The sequence below is a fragment of the Hemitrygon akajei genome, chromosome 6, assembly GCF_048418815.1.
Source record: "Hemitrygon akajei chromosome 6, sHemAka1.3, whole genome shotgun sequence".
In the NCBI taxonomy this organism is placed as follows: domain Eukaryota; kingdom Metazoa; phylum Chordata; class Chondrichthyes; order Myliobatiformes; family Dasyatidae; genus Hemitrygon; species Hemitrygon akajei.
In genome coordinates, this window is record NC_133129.1 from 47,503,696 (window position 1) to 47,525,029 (window position 21,334).

A 21,334-nucleotide genomic window follows, 5' to 3' on the forward strand; every position below is an offset into this window, starting at 1 on the left:
TCATATGCACGTCATACTTTTGAACTTAATGATGTTGTGGGGCCTCATTCATGTGTAAGGGATGTCCATAATTCAGGGCTTTTAACACGGCGGCATGGTAGCATAGTGATTAGCACAACGCTTTACACTACTAGTGACCTGGGTCCTGCCCCTACCTGTAAAGAGTTTGTATGTTCTTCCCATGACCACCTGGGTTTCCTCTGGGTGCATTGGTTCCCTCTAAAGACATACTGGTTGGTAGGTTAATTGCTCATTGTAAATTATCCTGTGATCAGGATAGCATTGGTTATTGGGCAGCGGAGCTCAAAAGGCTGAAAGGGCCTATTCCACACTGTACCTCAATAAATAAATAAATTAATCTCCTGATTAAAATCTTTGATTGAATGGAAACTCTTCCCATTAATAGCTTGGTGCAGTATGCCATAATGCTTGAAGACCTGGATCAGCAGATTGCAGGGTTGACTGCTTTTCCTTTCCACAGATACAGCTTGACCGGCCTGATTTCTTCCAACATTTCTGATTTTGAATAAGCAGATTCAGGTTTGCTATTTTGCCTGCCCAACAAATTGGTGGGTATGGATGGTTGGTGGGGTGGGGTGAGGTGCACGAAGCTCAATCCCTGTTATCAACTACAGAACTTACCAATCCAGGAAAGAAGAAATCATTCCCAGATATCCGTTCTATGTGAACTGTCCAGTAGCTTCCAGAAATCTACAGTAACTGACTCTGGTATACCAACACATCTGGTGCCTCTCCAAATAAATCCAAGAACAACTTTTATTGCCAATAAACCAAAGTGTTGAAGATCATGACATAGCAGTGAGAATATACAATGTAATAAGTCAAACAATAATTAAATATTTTCAGGCTTTCACTTAAAAGCTAAAATGCTAGTAGTCCAGCATTAAGTAGTAGACAAGTAGTCCAGAGGACTAGAAAATTGCAAATGTCACTCCACTCTTTAAGAAAGGAAGAAGGCAGCAGAAAGGCAATTATAGACCGGTTAGCCTGACTTCAGTGATTGGGAAGATGTTAGGGTCAATTGATAAGCATAAGGTCATGGAATACTTGGTGACACAGGACAAGATAGTACAAAGTCAGCATGGTTTCCTTCAGGGAAAATCCTGCTTGATGAATTTGCTGGAATTCTTTGAGGAGATTACATGTAGGATAGATAAAGAGGATGCAGTCGATGTTGTAATATTTGGATTTTCAGAAGGCCTTTGACAAGGTGCCACACATGAGGCTGCTTACCAAGTACATGAAGAGCAAGAGGATAAAACACGAGAGAATAGGACCAATCAAGTGTGACAGTGGAAAAGTGTGTATGAAACCGGAGAAGATAGCTGAGGTACTAAACTTTGCTTCAGTATTAAAAACGGAAAAGGATCTTGCCAATTGTAGAGATGACATGCAGTGGACTGAAAAGCTTGAACGTGTAGATATTAAGGAAGAGGATGTGTTGGAGCTTTTAGAAAGCATCAAGTTGGATAAGTCACCGGGACCGGATGGGATGTACCCCAGGCTACTGTGGGAGGCGAGGGAGGAGATTGCTGAGCCTCTGGCAATGATCTTTGCATGAACAATGATGACAGGAAAGGTTCCAGAAGATTAGAGGGTTGCGGATGTTGTTCCCTTATTCAAGAAAGGGAGTAGAGATAGCCCAGGAAATTATAGACCAGTGAGTCTTACTTCAGTGGTTGCTAATTTGATGGAGAAAATCCTGAGAGGCAGGATTTATGAACTTTTGGAGAGGCATATTATTAGGAACAGTCAGCATGGCTTTGTCAAGGGCAGGTCGTGCCTTACAAATCTGATCGAATTTTTTGAGAATGTGACTAAACACATTGATGATGGTAGAGCCATAGATGTAGTGTATATAAATTCCAACAAGGCATTTGATAAAGTACCCCATGCAAGGCTTATTGAGAAGTAAGGAGGCATGGGGTCCGAGGGGACATTGCTTTGTGGATCCAGAACTGGTTTGCCCACAGAAAGCAAAGAGTGGTTGTAGACGGGTCATATTCTGCAAGGAGGGCAGTGACCAGTGGTGTGCTTCGGGGATCTGTTCTGGGACCCCTGCTCTTCGTGATTTTTATAAATGACCTGGATGAGGAAGTGGAGGGATGCGTTAGTAAATTTGCTGATGACACAAAGGTTGGAGGTGTTGTGGATAGTGTGGAGGGCTGTCAGAAGTTACAGCGGGATATTGATAGGATGCAAAACTGGGCTGAGAAGAGGCAGATGGAGTTCAACCTTGTGAGGTGGTTCATTTTGGTAGATCAAATATGATGGCAGAATATAGCATTAATGGTAAGACTCTTGGTAGAGTGGAGGATCAGAGGGACCTTGAGGTCCAAGTCCATAGAACACTCAAAGCTGCTATGCAGGTTGACTCTGTGGTTAAGAAGGCATACGAAGCATTGGCCTTCATCAATCGTGGGATTGAGTTTAAGAGCCGAGAGGTAATGCTGCAGCAATATAGGACGCTGGTCAGACTCCACTTGGAGTACTGTGCCTAATTCTGGTCGCCTCACTACGGGAAAGATGTGCAAACCACAGAAAGGGTGCAGAGGAGATTTACAAGGATGTTGCCCGGATTGGGGAGCATGCCTTATGGGAATAGGTTGAGTGAACTCGGCCTTTTCTCCTTGGAGCGACAGAGGAGAGGTGACCAGATATAGGTGTACAAGATAATGAGAGGCACTGATCATGTGAATAGTCAGAGGCTTTTACCCATGGCTGAAATTGCTAGGACAAGAGGACATAGTTTTAAGGTGTTTGGAAGTAGGTACAGAGGAGATGTCAGGGGTTAGTTTTTTTTATGCAGAGAGTGGTGAGTGTGTGGAATGGGCTGCCAGCAGTGGTGGTGCAGGCGGATACAATAGGATCTTTTAAGAGACTCCTCAATAGATACATGGAGCTTAGAAAAACAGAGGGCTATGGTTAAGCCTAGGTAGTTCTAAGGTAAGGATATGTTCAGCACAGCTTTGTGGGCCGAAGGGGCCAGTATTGTGCTGTAGGTTTTCTTTGTTTCTAAGTTAAGAGCCCATGGTATTCCAGGAAAATTACTAACATGGTTGGAGCATTGGCTGATTGGTAGGAAGCAGTGAGTGGGGATAAAAGGATCTTTTTCTGGTTGGCTGCCAGTACTAGTAGTGTTCCACAGGTGTCTGTGTTGGGACCACTTCTTTTTATGCTGTTATAAATAATTTAGGTGTTGGAATAGATGGCTTTGTTGTTAAGTTTGCAGATGATATGAAAATTGGTGAAGGGGCAGGTAGTGTTGAGGAAACAGGAAGGATGAAGAAGGGCTTAGACAGGTTAGGAGAATGGACAAGAAAATGGCAAATGAAATATAATGTTGGAAAATGAATGGTCATGCACTTTGGTAGTAGAAATAAATGCACGGACTATTGTCTAAATGGGGAGAAAATCCAAAAATCTGAGATGCAGAGGGACTTGGGAGTCTTTGTGCAGAGCACCCTGAAGGTTAACTTGCAGGTTGAGTCAGCGGTGAGGAAGGCAAATGCCGTGTTAGCATACATTTCAAGAGGTCTAGAATACAAGAGCAAGGATGTGATGCTGAGGCTTTATAAGGCACTGGTGGTGCCTCAGCTTGAGTATTGTGAACAGCTTAGGCTCCTCATCTTAGAAAAGATGTGCTGGCATTGGAGAGGGTCCAGAGGAGGTTCACAAGGATAACTCCAGGAATGAAAGGGTTATCATACAAGGAACGTTTCATGGCTCTTGTCTGTACTCACTGGAATTCAGAAGGCTGGGGGGGGGGGGGGGGATCTCATTGAAACGAATGTTGAAAGGCCTAGAAAGAGTAGATATGGAAAGGATGTTTCCCATGGTAGGAAAGACTAGGACAAGAGGGCACAGCCTTGGGATAGAGGGGCACCCTTTCAAAACAGAGATGTGGAGGAATTTCTTTAGCCAAAGGGTGGTGAATTTGTGGAATTTATTGCCACATGCAGCTGTGGAGACCAAGTCGCTGGCTGTATTTAAGGCAGAGATTGATAGGTTCCTGATTGGACATGGCATCAAAGGTTACGGGGAGAAGGCCAGGAACTAGGATTGAGGAGGAGATAGAAAAAAAAGGATCAGCCATGATTGAATGGCGGAGCAGACTCAATGGGCCAGATGGCCTAATTCTGCTCCCATATCTTAAGGTCTTATGGTCTTAAATATGAGAAAAGTGACTTTGACTGTGAAATGATTGTTGGTGCCTAAAAGGGAGGGTTGAGTATTTGAAAGTGCTGATCTGCAAGTTTCATACACAGTCTCCAGAGTTTACAGAGAATGTTGGGAAAATCCCAGTGGTGTCCCTCAGGAGTCAGTATTGCGATCGCTACTTTTCACATTGTTTGTCAATGATTTGGATAATGGAATTGATGACTTTGTGGCAAATTTTCTGGATGATATGAAGATGGAGACGTAGTGCTGAGGAATCAATGTGATTAAAGCAGGACTTGAGACAAATTGGAAGTATGGGCAAAGAGGTGGCAGATGGAATGCAGTGTTGGGAAATGTATGATGATGCATTTTGGTAAAAGGAACAATAGTGCGGACTAAATGGGGAGAAGTTTCAAACATCAGAGGTGCAGAGGGACATTGGAGTCCTCTTACAAGACACCCAGATGGTTAATTTACAGGTGGAGTCTGTGGTAAAGATAGCAACTGCAATGTTGGCATTTATTTAATAATTTATAGAATATAGAGGCAAGGAGATAATGTGAGCCTTTATAAGACACTAGTTGGGCCACACTTGTGAGTATTGTCACCAGTTTTGGGCCCCATATCTCAGAAAGGATGTGTTGCCATTGGAGAGAGTTCAGAGGAGTTTCAGGAGGATGATTTCCAGAATGAAGGGGTCAATATATGAGGTGCACTTGGCAGCTTTGGGCCTGTACTCACTAGAATTTTGAAGAATGCATGGGGATCTCATTGAAATCTTCCAAACTTTGAAAGGACTAGATAGGGTGGATGTGGAGAGGATGTTTCCTATGGTGGGGGTATCCAGAACTAGAGAGCACAGCCTTAAGATTGATGAGAGACCTTTTAGAACAGAGGTAAGGAGTGTTTTATTTTAGCTAGTCTAGGGAATCTAGACTGCTAGACTAGATTGCTCTGTCACAAACTGCAGTGGAGGCCAAGTCTGTGGGTATGCTTAAGGCAGAAGTTGATCATTTCCTGATTGGTCAGGGCATTGAAGGATATGGGTGAGATGGAAGGCATATGGGTTGAGTGGGATCTGGGATCAGCCATGATGGAATGGCTGAGCAGACTCGATGGGCTGAATGACCTAATTCTGCTTTGACGTCTTATGGTCTTACAAATGTAACTATTGAGAACTACGAGAATTCTTCTGAAAGAGACTTAAATGCAGATGATTTTGAGTTGTCAATAGTTATACCACATTAAAACAGGCCCTTTGGCCCATCTCACACATACCAACTAGCTGGTCCTGTTTGCATTTTGCTCATATGCTTCTAATTATTTTACTATCCATGTTATATGAAGCGATACATTTTAATTGCATCAATAGACAAGTGAGCTCAGGATGGAAGTAGAGGGTAGAGAATGGAGACTTCCTAGATATGATCTGCCCAGCAGCTCAAAGACCAGTGTTCAGTGCTGACTTAGGGTGCTGCAGGTTCAGAGTTTGTACATCCTCTCCGTGATCTCCTGGAACTTCTCTGTGTTTCTTCCACATCCTAGAGACTTGATGGTAGGTTAATTATCTACCATAAGCTACTCCTTGGTGCAGGTTAGTGAGAAATAGAATCAAAAGGCAAGTTGATGGACATTTGAGAGAAGTCACAGAAATGGGGAGGAAAGAGGGGAATTCGGGATAAATCCTTGGGAACAATGGTAATGGTCACTGAGTCATACAGCCAGGCATTCAGCCCAGTACATCCATCAAAATTAATCCCATCTTCCCCCTCTTGCCCCAGAGCTTTCAATACCCTGGCAATCAAAGTGTTTGTCCTTTTACCTGTAAATGCTGTCAGAGACTCTGCTTCCACCACTGTCAGGGAGTGTGCTCCAGATATTCACACTCCCAGGTTAAGAAAGGTTCTCCTCCCAAGACCCCCCCTTCTAAATCTATGTCCACCAAACCTAATTTTCATGTATCTCTGATATAATTAAACTATCACCACTATCAATTTAGAGTTCAACTCTTTTATGCTAACTAGGATGCAGTGTACAGGCCCTGCATGTTAACACTACTGAAAGGTTTAAAGGTTGCACTATAATTATTGTTTTAGATAGCTGAGACAGGTCTAAAATGAATTGCCAGTATTTTAGAATTTTTGCTAACAAAAGTGTTACAAGAAGGCTTGTTGAAATAGGACACAGGACAATTTAAGAAGAAAAGTACAAAACATATTGTTCCTTTTAATATGCAAAAATCTAAATATAGTGCTCCATTAGTTACTAAATGATTTTGATTTGAATTGAGAATTTGAAATTGGTTCAGATTTGCTTTTGTGTTACCGACTCAGACAATGATACAGAACAGAAGTTTCTGGCAAACTATTGACGCAGGACGGAATTATGGGCAGTAGTTGAAACTAAACATTTTGTTTGTATTTTAACAAACTATTAAAATTAACAGATAATACCAAAAAATAAATGCCATTTCACGTCCAGTGAAGAAAGCTGTTCAGCTGGAGTAAATGCCAGCTTCAGCGCAGTAACCAGCAGCCTGGGAAGAATTTTGAAGATTCTTTATTGTTCTTGGTCTGTTTCAACAACTCAACTTCTTGTCTAGGTTTTCCTTGATGACATCAAGAAATTCTTCAGTGTATACATAGTGCTGCCACGGCTTTATACTAACAATGGAGGAAATTACAGCATATTAGTGGAAACTTTCAGAACAGGTTTTCAGCTTTCAGTTCCTTTTCAACATTGGCACAAAGAACAATTTGATATTTACAACCAGACCCTGTTGGAGTTGGTGCCTATTGTTCTGTAACAATGATTATAAGTGACTGTTCCCTGCGCCGAGCATGAACACTTCATTGCAGTCCCTTAATTTAAAACTTATATGATTAGTGATGCAAGGCAATTATGCAAATGACATACTGCCTACTGATGAGAAAGTTGCACTTTTTTCCTAAAAATGATTTATATTGTCATGCTTGTTTGCTGTCACTGCTGAATTCTGACACTTGATGCAAATCCATTTTGTAAACTATTTTTATAGGAATTCATTTCTTCATTTGGTACATTTTTAAGATGTGATCATGTTTACCAAATTGATGTTTAATTATTTGCCAGTAAGTGCTAATAAAATTTCTTGATATAATTTAAGACACAATGATGAAGAAATCACAAGGGGCAAGAGTTTCAGATGAATTTCAAATGGGTGAAGAGTTGCTAAATTTAAGGTGACTGTCAAAAGAATCAAAAGCAACATATGGGGGTAAGCTTCTGGAACGTATTGCCCACTGATGCATTGAAAATAGATTCAGAAGGGAATTGGGGAAAATTTGAAGGGATTACGCTGAAAGAGCTTTGGGATAGGAAGGAGTAACCAGTTACTATTCTTCAATCTACTGTAAATATTGAGAAGGGCCCAGGTTTTTTGTTCATTTTCTGTTGAATCTCCATTCAACAAGCCTGGCATTCTGAGGCTGAGTAAGCCTCTTTGAAAATACAGGAGCACACTTGACCCAGAGGTGAGCATTGGACCACAGCACACTTCTCCGCTGTGCTGCTGAACTCTGCCCCGCTTCTGCTGAAACACCCATTCATGCGTCCTGTTAGCTCCAGATTTGAGCTGCTCCTAACCATTTTTGGGTGGCTTTTGTCTCCAATACTCACAGATTCTACTCTTTCTACAGGTATTATTTTGTTCTTTATTAGTTTTTAAAGCCTCAAGGTCTCAATACACTGGCAATTTTATCAAAATGTTATAGAAAAGCTTATATTTTCATTCAGTTCCAACCCTCCAAGAGTTAAGTCAAAGCATTTCAATCAGATCTGAGCTAATTTAATACTACAATGTTTAACTCACATTTTCTAGTTTCAGGGGGAAATTGACCTCATGGAAATGGTGTCAGTCACAATTATATTTCCTTTCCTGTTGTAGGTGAAAGTGTTACCTAATCCCATGATTTATTTCCCTCTGATGTTTGTCTATGCTGACACCGTTAAAGAATATTTAAAGATCCTGCAGTGACTGCATCACTTTTAAAAATAAGCAACTTACTTCTGAAGTCCATAAATGCAAGCAGCAAGATCCTTTGTCATGGTTCCACTTTCCACAGTTTCCACACATACCTGCTCTAGTACGTCAGAAAACCTAAAAGAATGTAATGGAGCAGAAGTATCAGACAACTTTATTGTAAAATGTGTACCATATCACAGATCGGGAGGAAACAGGTCTACAGATAACATGTTTATTAGGTATCTATAATTATCATAAGAGACTGAAAGAAATTTCAACAGGTCAGACTTGGCGCTGCTTTCCACACTGGGAAAGGCAAGTGGCGAGTTAATCCAATCAGGCATTTCATCCCATTAAATGTCCTATCAAAATCCTGAACCCCTGTTAAAGCCTGTTTGGATTTGAATTCATCTGAAGCACTGTTCACTTGAAAATTATATTCTTAATACTTGTTTAAATCACTGACCCAAAGCTTTAATACAACACAAAACCACCATAAATTTTGAGTAGGTGGCAAGGATTGAGTTAGACCAAAGAAAAACTGTACAAAGGAGCGTCAAGTTTAAAATAAAGTTAAAATTGGCAAGATTAAGTGATGTCAAAAACTGGTAAGATTCAGAATTCTCTACATTCTCAGACATGGCAGGGGCAGAGAAGTTGGACTCCTTCAAAAGAAGAGAGAAAATACATTTCCTCCCTTTCTCCCTTCTAGTGAAGCGATCCAGAAATTCAAAGCAGCATACTTGTCTGGCAAATGATAGAATCAGCACAAACTGCAAAGCACAGAAATGCCCAGATACACTCAGTGGCACCAGCTCACTTGAATGTCACTCGCTTTAATCTTTCTGCCCACAAGTCCTGTGACCAAGAACCACTTACAGAATTAGCTTCACCGGGCATGCCAGACCCACTCCGGGTAAGAGATCTGTGTCGAAGCTCTTGGATCCACCTTCAAGCTGTCAACTTCCCTCAAGTTGCCAACTTATGCCACGCTCCCAACACCCACTTTTGTTCCAGGTCTCCTATAAAGGATCCTTGCCATGAATTCCTTCACTCCAGAATCTGATCTGGACTGACTCTATCCTCCGCATCAATGCTAACTCTCTCTCCAGTGACCTCCATTCAACTTCAATTTCTCCCCAATTGTCTCTGCTTCTGGCTGAATTTCCAGAGTGTAACAGTGGGTTTGCTTTAAACTGCTAATGACATTGAAAGATTATAACAGAGCAGACTTGGTATTACCATAACCAGAAAATCCACCCCAGGAGAAATTTAATGCTAGATGAAAGACCCATCAGACAGCTTTCCCATGAAAATTCACTGGATAAAGCATTCAGGTCTCACTCTCCGCATTCTCTTTATAACATCACTCTGCACATCAAAACACAAAGATTGACTGTGTCCAGTCAAGATGGCACTAGTGAACAACTCTTCCTCAAGCAATATCTTTCACATAGTCCACGAAATTGTTTACTCCACTTCTCTGTCTCTTTTTTAATTTTAAATGTGTTTCTGGGACTGTCAGAGCCTGCGATCTACAGTTTGGAAAACGATTCAGTGATCTAGTGCTCTGCTGTCTCCGAAAAAAATTTCAGGAGACGAGCAGCCTTAAGGCAAAGAAGTGAGCCCGCGATTGACTCCATTTCTCACCATTTAAAGCATTGAGGTGAATGAGGAAGGCAAAAGGCAAGAGAGTGTTCTGCGCCAACTACCTGCCTCTTGCTGCTGTGATGGATCTCTCGCTTGCTGCTGCCAGATGGCGCATCTGGGTGTGGCAGTCTCTCACTCATTGCACCTGAGGGAAGGGGTCTGCGTTCCAGTGGCCTCTCTCTCCCTCAATGTTGTTCGAGGATGTTGCCGAGGTTCTGCAATTTATAGATTGGACTGTAGACTAGTTCAAATTGGGCTCTTTCAGTTTTTGTGCTTTTTTTTGTGTGTTCTGTGCTTTTGCCCATTCTTTCTTGTTGCCGTTTGGCGTGAACTGTAAGATTGTTTTGTGCCGGTGGGGGCTTTGATGTTCTTGTGGGGATTTGGCACTATTAGATTTTTTGTGGAAGGGGGATTGGCATTCGGAGTTTGATGTCCTTGTCATTTGCCCATTTTTTTCACATTTTGGGGGGGTGGTTGAGGATTGTGTTGCTGGTTGCAAGATTTGTTTTTTTTGTGTGGGGGGGGGAAATAATGTTTTTCTATGAACGACTTCCATGGTTTTCCTTGTTTCCCGGCTATCTGGAGAAGATGAATCTCAGTGCTGTATACTGCATACATACTTTGATAATAAATGAATGTTTGAACATTTGAACTTACTGCTTAAGTTGCTGATTGCTGTCAAGTTTTGCTCTGTGCTCCAGCCCTCGAGTCCAGGCAAATATGCTGGCAATTGGATTTGTGCTGGTGGGTTTGCCCTGGTGTTAAATTGAGAAAACTTAAAGTCACAAAATGTGTAATTTGAACACAATCTTATGCTTTGATACTGTGCATGATCCAGAAACACCTGCCTTCTCACCCACTTGGAGACCAAACCAATGCAGATATGTGGCCTTAAGAAATCAAACAAAGAGCAGGCCACTGAGCTTCCCCCACCATTCCAACAGGTTGTGGCTTGCCCTGAGCTCACTGCCTATATCAATAGGTTCCACAAACGTCCAGAAGTCATTTAGCCTTATTACTGAATATGCTCCATTACTGATCCCTGTCTCAGAGAGAAAGAATCCGAATGTAGAATCTTCTCCTTAAAGAAACTGCTCTTCATTTCAGATCCAAATACTGACCACCCCGAGAGCTTACCATTCCTATTTCCTCTCTCAGAAACAATCTACCAGCACTTGCTCTATGAATCCCTCAGAACCTTGGATCCCTTGTTCTTCAAAACTCCAGTGACCTTGGCCTAGACCACTCTTAATTTCTTAACGCAAGATTGCAAGGCTGCAATAATTGGATTAGGCTACACAGATATAGTTCAAACTCAACTGCATACCAGAAATGTTGTCTTTATTTTGGCAAGCCATTATAAATGTTTATGCTGATATTTTAATGGATACTACTGCTAGGTTCATTAACTTGTCTCACACTCCTGCAAAGGTGGTGCTACAGCATTCCAAATGGTAGGAAGGTTTAACTACAGCTCCCACTGCAATTCCACTGGAATTTAAAATATTAAATACAAAAGGATAGCCGCAGACATACAACACTTGAGAAGCAACAGGATTTAAAAGGCTCCACCCAACATCTTCTCTGACAATGCAGCCCCAGTGCAAGTTAGTAAGCGTTTGTTATTCTTAGCATGAAATCATAATGATTCAAATATTCAGTCCATGAATGAAGTTATGCATTCTCATCTAGGAAAACTATTGGAAAATCCTTGGATGGCCCATGCATACATTAACATGCAACTTTTAAATTCCTTCAGTTAAAACAAACAAGCTATTTGTTTCTCATATCAAATTGTGGATAGAGGCATTGCCTGGGGGTGGGATGTGGTTAGAACTCTGTGTATCATGAAATTCTATAATGCAAAGCCACTTCAAGTGGATTTTTGACCTCACAATCTACCTCATTATGATCTTGCACCTTACTGTCTACCTGCACTTCTCTGTAAATGTTACATATTATTCTTGTTTTGTACTTTATTTTGCATTCTGTTATTGTTTTACCTTGCACTACCCAAATACACTGTGTACAATGATTTGATCTGGTATGCCTTGCCAAGAAATTGGAGTTTCATTTCAGAAACAATGAACTTAACTCCATTTAGCTAAGTTTTCAGATAGTTAAAGATAAGGATAAGACTGAACCTCAAAGGAAAGTACTAAACTGAGTAAAGGCTATTTACAATAGTATTAGGCATTGATGGCAAAAGTAGGTTAGGATTGGGTGTCCACGTCTGACATTTACAGTGTAAAGGCCAGCTGGTCAAAATTCACAATCAACATTTTCCTGTGAGGAAGATAGGTAGAGATGGCAAGGTTCAGGAATTTTAAATGACAAAGGATGTTGTAAATTTAGTTAAAAAGATAAAGAAAGCTGATTTTGAACAAGGTTTGTGAGGAACACAATGGGTTCTGGTTAATTGGGCCATTAGTTAATCAGGTCAGTTGCTTATTCGGGACAACTCATAAGGAACAAAAACTAATTGAGAAAATAGCCAGGATTCTCTTCATTTATTTGGGTACTGTTTAATTGGGGCAGGAGACTATTGCCAAACAATTTCTAACTAGTGCCAGTTGCAAGCACTTTTGAGACAGTTAGATACTACCCCATGTTTGGAGCAAACAGTTTTTAAATAGCATTATTTGCATGTGTTTGTGTTCAGAAAGCAGTGATTTTTATCACTGATGGTGACAAGAAGTGAGCAAGCCGTTTTGCTCACTGTGGTTTCAAGCATTCAGGCTTGGAGATGTCAGAAACGGCCAGCAGTGAAAGTGAAATAAAAACTTAAGAAATAGGAGCCTGAGTAGGCAATCCGGCCCATTGAGCCTGCTCTGCCATTCAATGAGATCATGACTGATCTGGGTACTTAAACTTATCACCACCTACCTGCTTTTGTCCCATAAACCTCAATTCCCCTACTAGGCAAAAATCTATCCAATTTTATCTTAAATACATTTATTGAGGTTGCCTCCACTGCTTCAATAGGCAGAGAATTTCACAGATTCACCATACTTTGGGAAAAGCAGTTCCTCTTCATCTCTGTCCTAAAATTGCTGCCCCGAATCTTGAGTCTATGTCTCCCAGTACTAGTCTCACCTACCAGTGGAAACAACTTTGCTGCCTTTATCTTATATAAAATCATGAAAGCATTAGATATTTCTATAAGATCTCCTGTCATTCTTCCGAATTGCAGCGAGTACATTCCCAGGCATCTCAATCTCTCCTCATAGTTTAACCTCCTCATCTCTGGAATCAACCTGGTGAACCTCCTCTGCACCGCTTCCAAAGCCAGTATATCCTTCCTCAAGTAAACTCACCACTGGTCGGCAACCAGAGAAATATCTTTGTAGCACTACTTCAACGAGTTAAAAACTACAAATAATTTGAAAGTATCGACAATCATCTAGATATAAAAGAAAATGTTGACTTGGAGGATGCAATCATCAACAGTGTTGTACAAAGACAGTCCCCTAAATGCACTATGTGTTTGCACTGACCTTGTTTATTCTGTGTTCCAAACAACGCAACACAGATGAATTCCTCAGTTAGTAAGTATTAGGAACTAATACACAGTTTTATAGTACTACAGTAGTATTGGCAGTGTTCTAATTGTTCTGTGTTTCATTTAAATACATAATTTGTTACTCAGTTTGTCTTTTAAAAAAAATATCTTTTTAACTTTTCCATAAAACTTTGACTAATTTCCCATTGTGTCCCAACTAACTGGAATCCACTGAGTAAGGGAAGTAGGATACGACTCAGGAGGGTTAAAAGGGTATGAAAAGGTAAGTAAGATTAATGAAAATCCCAAAACATTCTATAAATGCATTAAAAATAAGAAAGTAACTAGGGAAAGAAAAGGCCCACTCAAGGATAGATATTTGGGATATTGGACACTGGATATTTCTGTGTGGAGGCAGAGGAAGTGGGCAACAGGCTAAACTTTGTGTCAGTATTCAGCCAGAAGAACATGGAGGATCATGAGCTCAAGGAAGGGTATGCTGATATTCTAGGGCAATATACAGTAATATCAAAAGGGAGGTAGAGTTGGGTCTTAAAGAACATTAAGGGGGGCAAGGTCTCCAGAACCTCAATAAATCTAACCAAGGTTATTGACTGAAGCAAGAAAGGAAATTTCTAGGCCCCTGACTTGAGATTTGGGCATCCCTAGCCACAGACAAGGTCTGAGAGAACAAGAGAATAGCCAATATTGTTCATCTGTTTAAGAAGGGCAATAGAAACAAAATTGGAAATTATAAACCTATGAGCATTGGGAAAATACTAGAGAAGATTCTAACGGACAGGAACTATTTGCACCAGGAAAAGCAGTCTTATTAGGGATAGTCACCATGGTTTTAGACTGGGGAGATAATGTCTTACAAACTTTATGTTGAGTAACAAAGGCACACTTGATAACAAAAGTTAGGAAGTCCTATTACAGCTCTATAAAACATTATTTAGATCACATTTGGAGTATTGCTTGCAGCTCTGGTCACCGTATTATGAGAAGGATTTGGAGGCTTTGGAGAAGTGCAGAAGTGGTTTACTAGGAAGTTACCTGGATTAGAGAAAATAGCTCTAAGCAGAGGTTGTTTTATCTCGAAACGTAGAGGCTAAAAAGCAACCTGATAGAAGTATATAAAATTATGGGAGTTCTGAAATTACATTATCATTAAATTTAATAAAATTATACAGTAGATTTCTCTCCTCCCCACCCCCACCCCCCAAGAGTGGAAACCTCAAATACTAGAGGGCATTACTTTAGGTAAACTGGGGAAGGTTTAAAGGAGATTTACAGGGCAAGTTTATTTTTCTTTACATAGTGGTAGGTGTCTGGAACACACACAGGCAGGGGAAGTATCAGTAGTAGGCATGATAGCAATGTTTAACAGGTATTTCAGCAGACACATGAACAGGTGTGGAATTGAGGGATACATACCAGGTGCGGTTTTAAAGTGGCAATGAGGCCAAATGGCCTTTTTCTCTGCAGCACTGGTCAATGTTCCATGTTTAATGACAGAGTCACTGATAGCAAATTAAGAAAATGTAACTAGTTCAATTACTCTTTCTAAAAACATTATTCAAAGCTAGTTACAACCAATGTCACTCTGAATATCAACTGATGCTTATCTTAAACAGTAAATACTGTAGCTCCCTTTGAACAAGTGCGTTCAATGTTTCGCTTTTTACTATGACGAGGTTTAGCTTTCAGGAAAGATGGACGGACAAGGCGTCCCGTGCTGCTCTCGACTGTAGGGCGCTGACCTTCTGATGCTCTCTGTAGTGGCGAGTAACTGTTCCATGAGCAGCTTCAGCTTCAATTGTTTTCCCATCTGGACAAATCAGCACTGACGTCATCAGCCCAAGAGAACCAAATCCTGCAGAGAAAATGTCATTATGACAAGACCAGACAAGGCATTAGTCAACCTATTAAAGTATTAATTGCCCTTCCCCCCCTCCAGATTGCTTCATAATACATTATTGCTAATATAAACTTGAATTACTTCTCATACATTCAACCATACACTTGTGTTTTTTTAATATATATATTTTGGGCAGTTACTTTCCCTCTCCCCCTCCCATTATATAATTTTATGCTCATCAAGAGAATGGACATCACCAAGGGAGATGGAAACCTGCCAGTTCAGAGAACTGCAGTTGTGATTATGGTGCTGTAATAAAAATAGCAAGTGCCGGAAATACTCAGCAGGTCAAAGAGCAACCATAGAAAGACAGTTAATGTTTCAGGTGGGAATCATGTGAGTTTATTGGAGGTGATAGGGTGTAAGAAGCAAAGGGCTGAACAAGATGAAATACAACAAGAGAGGATAGTAGACCAGGGAATAAAGGAAAACAGGTGAGGAACCCAGAGTGAGGAAGGTGCGAGTGATGGGCCGACTGTGGGAGGGGAAAGAGAAGGGGTAATGGGGCCAGGGAGATCAGGGAAAAGAAAAACCAGAGGTGAGAGGTTACTGGAAGTTAGAGAAATTGACGCTGATGCAGTCAGGGTGGAGAATACTAAAATGAAATATGAGGTGGTGTTCATCTCATCTGCACCCAGCCTCAACTTGGTTGTGGAGAATGTTATGGACAGACATGCCAGAGTGGGACTGGGAAGTGGAATTAAAATGTTTGGCCACCAAGAGATCCCAGCTATTACAGTGGTGGGAACGAATGTGCCCTACAAAGTGATCCCTCAGCCTGTGTCAGGTCTCACCGCTGTAGAGGAGGCTGTACCAGGAGCACTGTTAGATTCACATGTGAAGTACTCTCCTCCCTCACCTACCTACTTTCTCCCTCTCACTGGATTTACCCATCATCTGCCAGCTTGTGCTCCTCCTCCTTCTCCACCGTTTTTTACTCTGGCCACTTTCCTTCCAGTCCTGATAAAAAGGTCTCATTCTCAAAATAGCAACTACTCATTTCCCTCCATAGATGCTGCCTGGCTTGCTAAGTTCCTCCAGCATTTTGCATGTGTTGTTCCAGCTTTCTAGCATCCACACCCTCTCTCGTGTCTCTAATGTTTCAGGCCAGTAGCTTTTCCCCATCTTAATGAAGGTCAAAGGTAAATCTGTTTTAAGCTGCAGAGAAAGACTTTTTTGAGGTGGGGGCAAAGAGAATAAAAGGCTGGGAAGATGTTTTATTCAATTTCTTCATTTTCTAGGATCTAGATATCACCGGTAAGGCAAAGTTTAATGAATACCCCTAAATGGCCTTGAAGACAGTGGTAACTGTTTTTCTCATCCATGGACCGTCTATCCTTGTCACTGCTTTAATAAAGCAGCCAGCCTGATCAAGCAATCACCCATCCTGAACATTCTCTTCTTTCATCCTCCCACTGGGCAGCATTTACCAAAGCCTGATGGCACATACTACCAGGCTCAAGGACACTTCTATTCCATTCTTAAGACAATTGAATGGTTTATTTGTACAATAAAACTGGACACTTCACCTCACAACCTTTCTCATTATAGCCTTTTTCCTTATTATCAACCTGCAATGCATTTTCTCTGTATCTTGTACTAGCTCAACGCACGGCTGTATTTAATTGAGCCATAGGAATGGCATGCAAGATGAGCCTTTCACTTTATCTTTATTACTTTACAGTTAAATATCCTCAGTTCTGATGAAAGTCATTGACCCAAAGCAATAGGCTGGATTGCTCATGCTGGTCACACAGTTCCCAATGACCTAGAAGCCTGACCGAAGAGAGCCAAGCGTATCAGCAGCAAGGAAGCAACTAAATGCATATCCTGTTGTCCTTCCGACAGCTTGTGACATCAGCAGCATAACACAATTTGCTTCTCTTCCTTTATATAACAACTCAAACGACTAGGCCACGGTACATACACTGGCAAAAGCCATTTGGCAGACAATGTGTTACACACAAAATGCTGGTGGGACGCAGCACGCCAGGCAGCTTCTATAGGAAGAAGCACTGTCGATGTTTCGGGCCGAGACCCTGACGAAGGGTCTCAGCCCAAAACGTCGACAGTGCTTCTCCCTATAGATGCTGCCTGGCCTGCTGCGTTCCACCAGCATTTTGTGCGTGCTGCTTGAATTTCCAGCATCTGCAGATTTCCTCGTGTTGGCAGACAATGTGTGTCTGTATGATGAGAAATGTCTCCTGGACGACTGCAGAGTCAAGTCGTGAATCAGAAAGTAAAAGGTGGCGCAATCTGACATCCAGTTTCCACGCAAAGCCCAGAATTCACCAACACAAGCACTGATGCTGCTAAAAGGCTTCTGTGATTTCGTCTGTTAACTACTTCCCTCTCTCACCACATAAGCACGTGAATTGCTGAGTATTTACAGAATTCTCTACTTAAAATTTACCAACATTACAATATTTAACGTTCAGCGCATTTACTTGATGGTACCACAGAAGTTTGACATCTTCATCTATGGGCATTTACAATGTTTCCAAGGAAGTCCAAACCTCGACACTTTAATTTAACTATTTTATGTAACTGGCAGCAGGAACCAAGCACAGACTAATTAACAAGAAAATGTCAAGTGCAAAGACAGAGTGAAAAATTCAAAACCTGACTTCTATCAGAAACTTGTATGATGTGCATGTAATGGAACATTGCAGCTTAGTTCCTTCAGTTCTAATGGCAGCAGTACATGCCATGCCCATTAAAGTGGGCTTCCACATGACCTACTTGCTAGTTAATCCCACATGAGGAAGTTTTGCACAGTGAAGTGATTCAATGACCATTACAATTAGATCAGGATAGAGTTATGACCTTTCACCCAGATTAAATGGAACCATTTTGGATAGAGGCCAAAAAGCTGAAAGCCTGCTGCTTAACTGGACCACTATATCCAATGATCCAGCATCATTGGCAACTTGTGCATTATTAGTTCTCATTGCTACAAAGAAAATCTTCAGAAATTTTCCCTGTCAGCTATTTCACCCCACGTAGCCCAACTGCATTTTGCTTTTATCAAACCCTACAACCACGAAGCAAAATATATTCTTGGAAAATAAGTTCAGCACCTAGACTCATGTTATTTTATATAATTATTCTTCATAATCGTTGAATGTTGTTGATTTTTGTTGCATGTTACACCCTGACCAACACACCACAGCAAATTCACAATACATATAAATATAAATGGAGAATAAAGGTGATCTTCGATCCTTGTTGTGAACATTTCAGAGTGAGTATCACAAGGTCCAATGAGAGGCTGTTGAGCAGTTGGAGAGTTGAAAAGGGATTTTGCCTTATTCCGCATTAAAGCACATCAACAGCTACACAAAACCATATTTCCTGTTTACATCCCCACTTAAAGAAGTGACACGATTTTAACTCAAAGGATATACTGACATTTCCACTTCTTCATGAGAGTGACTTCCATCCACATGAAGGAATGAAAACCCTCTTGCTCATTTGATAAGTAGCACATTTCTTTTTATTTCTTCATGGGTTACTGACAACACAGGCATTTATAGTGTTTCACTAATTACCCCAGAACTGGTAAAGAAGCAATTTAAGCTTAATTACATTGGGATCTCCAGATGGATGGCAGATTTCCTTCTCTTGCCGGCACTGCTAAACCAAATAGGTTTCTACTATACAATAGGTTCATGGCTGCTGTAACTAAGAAAACTCTTCACTTTAAGTTACTGATTACTCAAGGTTAAATTCTGCAGATGTTGAACTAGTGCCTTTGGATCAATGGTGGAAACCTCTGGTTGCTGGAACAGTAACTAACCAAATTAACTCAGCAGGCTAGGTGGCATCTATGGAAAAAAAGTACAGTTGACATTTCAGGCTGACACCCTTCAGCAGTTCTGGAGGAAAAAAGATGAGAAAAAAGGGGGAAAAAAATCATCTTTTCTTTCTTCAGTCCTGCCGAAGGGCCTCGGCCCGAAACGTCGACTGTACTATTCTGCCTGGCCTGCTGAGTTTCTCCAGCATTTTGTGTGTGTTGTTTTGGATTTCCAGCATCTGCAGATTTTCTCTTGTCAGTAACTTAACCATTTTGCTATGTTGCCCTGGAGTGGGCTTCACCAGAACATCAACTGCCACGCGAGGTTTTAGCACACATGAATGCAGCATGGCCTACATGTTACACTTCTGCAAAACATCTTCAACATGTATAACATTTCAAGACACTTCACAACAGCCAGAAGGAAGTCTGGCACAGAGCTACAAAGAAGAGATTAAAAAGTATGGTCAAATCTTCAGACAAAAAGAAGTGGGTTTTAGAAAAGAAAAGTAGAAAAGGCAGATATGGAGACTTCAGGGAAGAAGCTAGACTTCAGACAGTAATCTAAGTGAGGGAATAATGTACAAGACCTTTTGGCCAAGTGACATGAGTGGAAATATCATGATATCATAGGGTCAAGTGCCTCAATGAAATGGAAATGGATTTTTGAGTTAGTTAAACTGGAGGCAGGGGGTGGGGGTGCGTGAGGCAATGTAGTATAGGTCAAAGGTGATAACAAAGCAGAATAAGAAACAAACTTTACAAGACAGAGACATATAACACGACAACAACTAGAAGTGGCAAGTCTGAGTGAAAACTGACACGGGAATTAGGAGGACTGGAGAAACATCAAACATTAGCAATGATAAAACTGTTCCAATATATGTGATGGTTATATGAGGCAACATGATTGTGAAAATACACGACTGGTATCCTCCTTTGTAAAATAGTGTCATGAACTCCCTCAAGTACAGGGAATGAAATCAAAACAGCACGGAAAGTGTTTACACACTGTAAATTAAAACTCACTATTTGCATAATGACAAAACCAAAGAGAAAAAGAGAAAATCCTGGGGGGAACCAATGCAAATGAAATTTAATACATCCGATAATGATTTCTTAAGGCAGCTGCTGAATCATTTTAAGTCTAAATGTGGTGGGGGGGGTGCAAGAGAGACGACAGAGAGGAGGCAGAGCGAGAATAATGTGGAGGCACAGAGACAATAATGCATAGTGTGAAACTGATAATTATTGCATATGATACCTTAACCACCAAAGTAAATACAGTCAAAATTACAATGCTGAGTGATGTAATTAATATTAACAATCCACTTAGCAATTGTCTTTATAGATTGCAGAACATATACAAATTCATTTTGCCAAAGTATACCGATGAATCTTTTAAAGAAAGTAGTCTCTCTTTAATTGAGAATTACCTTGTGCCAGGATGTCAGACTGAACATCTCCATCATAGTTCTTACAAGCCCAGACAAAACCTCCTGAAGACTTCAACATCTGTGCCACCATGTCATCGATCAACCGGTGCTCATACCAGATACCCAACTTATCAAAAGTTGCTTTATAATTACTGTTGGAGCAAAAACAAAAAGTCAGCCTTGTCTAATCAATCCAACCACCCATAAATGAACAAAATGATGAACTCCAAAAAGCTGATTTTGCACTTTAGACATTTAATGCAAGCAGAGATGAACATAAGTTTACAAGATATGTCATGGTGTGTTCTGGCAAGTTTGTTACTGATTCGCCATACCATGGCAGCCACATGAATCATATAAATCATGACAGCATTTCAATAACAAGATCTTCTGTGGTTAAATTTCAGGAACCAATTCCAAGATATCCCTAGCGAATAGTGCAATTACATTTGGTATTTGGCAGTAATGGCTCCAGGCATCTAACTTTTACAGCATTGGCTGCAATAATAGTTATCCTCAGGAACAAAGGACTTTCATGCATGGTTACTCAATGTGACCCTTGCTGGAGACCATATGTCTGCACAATTAAACTGTCCAATGTGTAGAAATGTCTGCCAGACAGAACAGACCATATGGCCCCTCAAGTCAGCTCTGCCATTTAGCAAGATCATATGACAATGAACTCAACAACACTTTTCAGCTTATCTCTAATAATCCTACCCACAGCTATCAAACAAAACTTAACTGTATTTAATAGTTCTTCCTCCACAGCTCTCTGGAGATGCCAGAGATTCAAGACCCTCAGGGTAGAAACTCTTCCTCTATCTTAAATGGGTGACCTCTT

At 40.9% G+C, this 21,334-nt stretch overlaps 1 protein-coding gene across 1 annotated transcript in view; it reads right to left on the reverse strand.

The window, feature by feature from the left end:
- Window positions 1-760: 760 nt before the first annotated feature.
- Window positions 761-21,334, reverse strand: part of LOC140729047 (isocitrate dehydrogenase [NADP], mitochondrial-like) — a 64,887-nt gene continuing 44,313 nt past the window's right edge. The window contains exons 7-11 of the mRNA XM_073048326.1: window positions 20,491-20,642; window positions 15,101-15,213; window positions 10,493-10,590; window positions 8,228-8,320; window positions 761-6,845 (exon numbers count right to left, since the gene is read on the reverse strand). Coding sequence (XP_072904427.1) covers window positions 6,761-6,845; window positions 8,228-8,320; window positions 10,493-10,590; window positions 15,101-15,213; window positions 20,491-20,642 — 541 coding nt within the window. The 3' untranslated portion in view covers window positions 761-6,760. The remainder of the gene's footprint in view (window positions 6,846-8,227; window positions 8,321-10,492; window positions 10,591-15,100; window positions 15,214-20,490; window positions 20,643-21,334) is intronic.